Genomic DNA, 6,843 nt, shown 5'->3' on the forward strand with positions numbered 1-6,843 from the left:
TCGAAAGGTGGGGCACAGCTGGGTGCGGGGCACAGCTGGGTGCGGGGCACCTCGGCCACCCTCCCTCCCTGGAAAGGGAGCGCGCAGCCGGAGCAGGAGCAACCGGGGTGGCAGGACCAAGGGCCACAGCTCCCCTGCGGCACTTGGGGCTCCTCGCGGGGGCAAGGAACCACCCTGAGGCCGGTTCCCGTAAAAGCAGGGTGGGGAGTCCCGGCAGCTCCCAGCCCGGCGTGGGAGACGGGGCAGGGCAGGCACCGACGCGGCTCTGTGTCACGCAGGTGCCTCTTAGCTGCACTCGGGAAAGCAGGCGGTGACGCGTGACGAGTGACGCCGAGGGCCGGGAAGGGCCCAGCCAAGAGCGAGGCCAAGCGGCATCGCCCCCCCGGCCCCCCCGCACTTTAAAGCCTCTGCCCTAGAGCCGGGCGGCACAGAGTTCCCGGCCCAACTTGTCTGTTCTGGAAGCTTTTTATTGCCTACATTAAAAAAATATCACACAGCTTCACAGTTTGGTCAGAAGGCAGGTCCCGGCTCCCGGGGGGAGGGCGACAGCCCCCCGTGCCCGGCAGGGCAGGCAGCAGCGCGGCCCCGGTGGGAGGGAGCTGCCGAGCGTTGCTGGGCCTCGCAGCCCCCGCCTCGACGAGCCCCTCCGCGAGGCGTTCGGGGGGGCCGGGGCCTGGAACACCGGCACGACGTGAGCAGCGTACGCTAGAAAACATTTCCTGTTTAAATTAATTTAAACAACAAAGAGCTTTCACCATAAGAGCATCTGTATTAAAAACACATGATTTTAAGAACCCTACTGCCACAGCAAGAGGCTGTGCAAAGGCACCCCGCACCCCCAGCCCCCCAGGCCGCCGAGGAGGCTCGCGCACCCCCAGACTCCTCCGCAGCGCGGGGCCGCGGACCAGTCTGCCAGGCGATCGAATGACCGCGGCTTAACGAGTTACTGCTCGTCAGCAGCGCCGCGGTCACCGTCCGCGTGCGGGTTCCCAGCCCCCGCCACCGCGGCGGCAGCTCTGCAGACCCCAAACCCTGGGGCGCGGGGGCGGGAGGAGGCACGCAGCCGGGACTGTTTGCAGCAGAGACTGAAGCATCAGAAACTTGGTCCCTAAGAGTTCTCGAGAAAAACTCACGTTTCCAGCTTTGCTTTTTTTCTAGAGAATTACACGAGAGCAGCCTGCCGAGAGCTTCACTGTTGGCATTAAAGAAACCACACACACACATGCACACACTCACGCACACACTCACACACACAGGAAAAGCACGGCTGGTCCCTGCGAGGAGCAGGGAGGGATGCAGAGGCACAGCAGAGCCGGGCGGCCGAGCTCACCCGCTGCCTCTGCCATCCCCTGGCCGTGCTCTCCGGGACGCACCCGGCCGCCGTGACCCCTCGCCCCGTGCGGGAACGACCCCGAGAGCGCAGCCTCGGACAAACCCTGCCCGCGCGTGGCAGTGGCGGCACATTTTACTTTGCCCGAGGCCACAGGGCCGGCTGCCACCCCCTCCTTGCCAAGGACATCCGGGCACTGTCACACGAGAAGAGCTGCGGGGGCCGTTCAGTGGACGCTGGGTCGAAACACGTCTTCTTGACTGCGTAAGAAAAGACACTGTCCACTCCGCGGCACTCGAGCATCCGCCTCCTTCCAGCCGCAGGCTCCCGGGCTGGACGTGGGACAGTCACAGTTCCCAAGGGCTGCACGAAACGGCCACTCTCTTCTCTAGAAACAGGGTCTTCATTTCTTTGCTCAGAAAAATAGATTCATTAAAAAAGAGTTATAAAAAGAGGGAAGGATGAAAGGAGAGATACTGGAATGTTGCTGGCAGCGGGGTCTGCATACGAGATGGCACGGGACGGGGCTGGGGACGACGGCGTCCCGCTCAGTAGCTCTCCTCCTCGTGGTAGTAGTGGTACCCAGGTGGGTCCATGCTCTGGTCGCAGGTGGCGTTGGCCACGTCGCTCTGGTTGCCCTGGGGGCAGTACTTGGGGTCATAAATCTGGCGGCCCAAGCCGAAGACCTGGCCGCTCTGGTTGGCCCCCTGGTTGGAGCCCATCTGCAGGGACATGGAGGAGTTGTCGCACTTCTCCAGGCCCATCTTGGCGTCGTAGATGTGTCTCCTGGTGCCGGGAGCCGTCATGCCCACCTGGAGGGAAAGGAGGGAGCAGGGCTCGGAGGTGGCCCTCCCTCCGCCCCGCCGCCCGGCCCCGGCCCCCGGCTCACCTGGCTGGCACACTTGTTGGTGCCCATCTGGAGGCTGATGGTGGAGTGGTCCATGGGCGGCAGGATCTGGTTCTTGGGATCGTAGAGGTGCCTCCGGGTGCCGTAGGCCGTCATGCCGGACTGGCTGGCGCATTTGTTGGTGCCCATCTGCAGCAAAGGGGGCCGGTGGGAACCGAGCTCCCGCTGCCGAGGCCAGCCCACCCCACGGCCCGGCACCAGCCCTCCTTCCCCGGCCCTCCCCTCCCAGGCCCAGCTTCCCAGGGCTCTTGTGTGCCAGGGCTTGGACACGGAGCCGAGATGCTCCCGGTTCCCGAGGACATTCAGGGCATCTCAAGCCTCCGATCCCCCAGCCGTGCACGGAGCCACCAGCGTGGATGCTGGGGGGTAACAAAGTGGGGCGCTCCCTCGGCCCGAGCCGCGACGTCCCCAGCCGCTCACGGAGCACACGCCGGGCAGCCCACCTGCAGCCCGATCACACACTGCCCGGCCTTCATCTTGGCCTCGTCGAAGTTCCTCTGCTGCTTCTCCGAGTACTTGACGCCGATGTCCACGCCGCTCTGCAGCCCCTTGGTCTTGGCCTGCCGGAGAGGGAGGAGATGGAGGACAGGGCGCCCACGCCGCTGGGCATCGTCCCGGGCAGCAGCACCACGGGGCGTTGCGCACGCCACCCCCAAGCCAACAGCGCAAGCGGCAGCACCAGCGGCAGGATGCGACCCTGGGCCCTCCGGCTACGTCCGAGGCGACCGCGCCGTCCGCCGAAGCGGCCGGTTAGGGCACCTCCCGCGCCGCGCGCCCCGGCACTCACCATGCCCGCCAGCGCCAGCAGCGACACCTGCACCTGCGTCATGTTCCCGCTCTCGAAGAGGTCGTTGGCTTCGAAGAGGTCGACGGGGTTCATGCCGTAGGTGACCATGGCCTTGATGAAGTTGGAGAGGTTCTCGAGCTGGCGGCGGGGAGGGGAGAGGGTCAGGGGGCGGCGGAGGGGAGGGCTCTGCCGCCGCCAGCCCCAGCCCGGGCACTGCCCGCACCTACCTGGTGCCAGTTCTGAGCCGAGCGGTTGATCTTCCTCACCGAGTTGGGCTGCAGCTTGTTCATGAGCCTGGGGAGGGGGAGAGCAGCGAGCGGGGGCTGCAGCGGGGCAGGGCAGCCCGGGGGTCTCGCATCGGCCGCGGCGTGACCCAGGCAGCTCCAACGCGGCCGCCCCAAAGGAGCTCCGGGGTCTCGGCCGGGCGACCCGCTCGCTCCAGGCTTCCCTTAGCGGCAGATTTGCAGGCTGCTCCGAAGGAGCGTCGCGCGGGAAGCCCTGCAGCACCTCCCGCTCCCACCCCACCGCGGCGGCACGGCAGCTCCAGCCCCTGCGGGGCAGAGCCCAGGTTTCCCTCCGCGAGGGAAGCAGGGCGATTCCCACCGCCGGCTCCGGGCCGGGAGCAGCCCGGGGTGGCAGCGCGGGGCCCCCTCGCTCCCGGGAAGCGGCTGGTTCCAGCCGCTCGGCCCCTCGCTCGCCCGGGAGCCAGGTCAGGAGCCGCTGCAGCAGCTGCTGCTGAGCAGAGAAGCAGCGGATTTTCCCCGGAGAAGGAGCGGATTTTCCCGCAGTCGCCCCCGGGCTCCACCTCCCGCTTCCCGGCCCCCGCCACGCCGGGGCGAGGGCCGAGCTCGGCAGCGCCCGCAGCACTCACTCGCAGAGGATCACGCCGTCCTTGAGCCCCCGCTGGAAGTCGGGCCCGATCTGCCGCCCGGTGACGCTCTCGATCCACGTCCTCAGCTCGGCCTCCTTCTGCGGGTCGTACTTCTGCGCCAGCTGCGAGGAAGGGCGAGGGGGCAGGTCAGGCAGGTCCTCGCCACGGCCCTGGCATGCGGGGGGCAGCCCCGGCCCCCACGGCCCCGGAGGCGGCCGGATCCGGCATCCCTGCGGCACGCGGGAGGCCGTTCGGGCGGCCACAGGGATATTGGATCGGCTGCAGCTCCCCGGCGCGGAGGAAGCCCAGGCTCGGCAGCAGCGGGAGCAGCCCCAGCCCCGGGAGCGGCGGGCGGGGAGGAGGCGGGGGGGAGCGGGGCAGCGGCCACGAGGCCTGGGCAGAGCCTGGCACCGGCACCGCCAGCGCAGCCGGGCTTAAAGACGTTGCGTGACCCCGGCCCGGGGAGGGGACGGGCGCGACGCAGCGTCAGACCCCGACACGAGCCCCGGAGCGCGGCACTGCGCACGCGGCGGCCCAGGAACTTCTGAAACTTTCAGAGAGGAAGAGGAGGAACCGCCTGCACGGGCCCAGGGAGGAAGCAGGCTCCCCGCGCCAGGCCCCGGGTTTCTCCCTGCGTGAAGGGGGAGCTCAGCCCCCGTCCCCGCCGGGAGCCCGGCCAGCGGAGGGACCGGCTCGCCCGCAGCCGGAGCCGACCGCGGAGCCTTGGGCAGCTCCCACGAGCCGCTGCTGGCTGCGAGCACGAGGGAGGACGGGGCTCCCGGCCGAGGCGCCGACCCTGCGAGCACAGGCCAGGGAACGTCCCGGCAGGACCAGGCTTCGCGCCCGGCCACCCAGGCGGGACGGAGCTCAGCGCCTGCACCGACGGGGCGTCAAACCGGCCAGGTCGGGACGGGAGAGAGCCCTCGCCGTGCTCCTGGCCAGGGCTCGGGGCAGCCGGCAGGGACCGCGGCCCCCTCGGAGCGCGATGCCGACGCCACCCCCTCCCGCGGGCCCGGCGGATTCCTCGGTCACCGCGGCTATGCCAGGAATGCGAGCGCCTCCCAAATGGAGACCAGCTGCCCGGGCCGGGAGCATCGCTCAGCCCTTCCCCGGGGAACGGGGAGCGGACGCCGCCGGCCCCGCGGGGGGCAAACCCGGCCGCGGGGGGCAGGAAGGGGCAGAGCCCGAACCCCGCTCCCGGCCCTCTGCCCCGGCACGGAGCTGCCGTGCCGCCCCGGTGCCGGCTGCGCCCTTGGCGCGGGGGATGCTCAGCTCTCGCACCGGCGGGACCCGCGGGCGACGCCGGGCCTGTCGCGCTTGTCCGGTCACCCACGCACAGGCGGGGACCGCGGGGGGCCCGGGCAGCTCGGGCTGCGGCCCCCGCTGCAGCTTTGCCCGTGCCTCAGTTTCCCGCTCCCGCAGCCCCGGGGATCCCCCCGCGCCGAGCGGGAGGCCGCGGTGGAGGCAGCCCCGACGGCCCCGCAGCCCCCGCCGCGGCCGCACGGGAAACGCGGTGGCGCAAAGCTTCCCGCGCCTTTCGCAAGAGGCGAGGGGCGAGCGGAGCCCCCGGGAGGCTCCTCCGGGACCCGGGCGCGGGGACCCCGCCGGGGGAGGCCCGGCCCGTCCGTCCCCGCGCAGCCCCGGCCGCGGCGGGGGTCCCCGCAGCGCGGCTCCGCGGCCCGGGAAGGCGCCGCTGCTTCCCCTGGCTCCCGGCGGGACCGGCCGCCGTCTCGCTGAACGGGTCGGAAGCGCCGCGAGGCAGCGCCGGAGCGGGACGGCGGGTCCCCCCCACCCCGAGCCCGGCCGCCGAAGCCCCCCAGGCGCCGGGAAGCGCCGCCCGGGACCCCGCACGCCCCCGCCCCGCCGGGGCTGCCCGGGCACCCCGCGCCGGGACCCCCGGGCGCGCCGGGCTCACCGGGACCCTCCAGGGCCTCCGGGGGCACCGGGAGCCCCCGACTCTCCCCCCCCCGGACCCCCGGTGCCCCCCCGGCGGCTCACCCGGTTCTTGACCTCGGCGGAGAGGCCGTAGGACGGGCCCTTGTTGAACTGGGAGCTGCTCATGGCGCGGCGGCACCGGACGGGACGGGACGGGACGGGACGGGACGGGACGGGACGGGACGGGACGGGACGGGAGCGGAGCGGCGGCACCGCAGCGGGGCCGGGGCGGGCTGGGGGCGCGGGGCGGGGCGGGGCGAGGCGGGGATGACCACGCCCCCGCGCGCTGATTGGGCGAGGCCGAAATGCCCAAATAAGGGCAGGAGCGGCCGGATCGCGGCGGGGACCGGGCGGGGAGTGGGGGGCCGCGCCCCGGGACCGGGACACCGGGGGGGGGGGGCGGCACAGGCGGAGCGAGCACACCCGGGCCCGTGCAGGCGGCACCCGCGCGGGCAGGTACAGGTGTGCGTGCACGCCCACGGCCCCCCTGTGCACACGCACCCGCAGACCCAGGTGTGCGCCCGGGCACAGGCGCACCCGGCGTGCACACACCCACGTGCACGCGCACACACCGTGCACACACCCACGTGCACGCGCACGCACTGTGCACAGGCACCGATGCGCGCACACGCGCGCGCCCGCGTAGGGTCACGCAGAGATGTGCACTCACACACAGGTACAGGTGTGCAGCCAGATGTGCATGCACGCGCACCCCTGTGCACACACGTATGTACACACTGGCATGGACACCTACACATGTGCATGGGAGGTACACTTGCACCCGTTGGTGCACACACATCTGCGTGCGCAGGCACACACTTGCATACACACACGCGTGCGCACACAGAGCCCTGTACACACACGGGTGTGCACACACGCGTGGACCCGCACGGCTGTGCTTGTCCTGCCACCGCTCCCGCCGCCGTAGCTCATTCACCGCGCCGGGAGCCCCGTCCCGCACCGCGGCCCATCGCTGCCCGCCCGGAGCCCGACGCGGGGCTCCGGCAGCCCCG

At 71.4% G+C, this 6,843-nt stretch overlaps 1 protein-coding gene across 1 annotated transcript; it reads right to left on the minus strand.

Moving 5' to 3' along the window:
* Positions 1 to 749: 749 nt before the first annotated feature.
* CNN2 (calponin 2) lies at positions 750 to 6,087 on the minus strand. The gene is made up of 7 exons (XM_064497431.1): positions 5,894 to 6,087; positions 3,896 to 4,017; positions 3,252 to 3,318; positions 3,025 to 3,162; positions 2,681 to 2,797; positions 2,220 to 2,366; positions 750 to 2,142 (listed from the first exon to the last, which is right to left on the minus strand). Exons 1-7 carry the CDS (start codon positions 5,954 to 5,956, stop codon positions 1,879 to 1,881), a joined length of 918 nt encoding a protein of 305 aa, XP_064353501.1. The 5' UTR covers positions 5,957 to 6,087; the 3' UTR covers positions 750 to 1,878.
* Positions 6,088 to 6,843: the final 756 nt, after the last annotated feature.

Source organism: Dromaius novaehollandiae, chromosome 25 (genome assembly GCF_036370855.1).
Source record: "Dromaius novaehollandiae isolate bDroNov1 chromosome 25, bDroNov1.hap1, whole genome shotgun sequence".
Lineage (NCBI taxonomy): Eukaryota > Metazoa > Chordata > Aves > Casuariiformes > Dromaiidae > Dromaius > Dromaius novaehollandiae.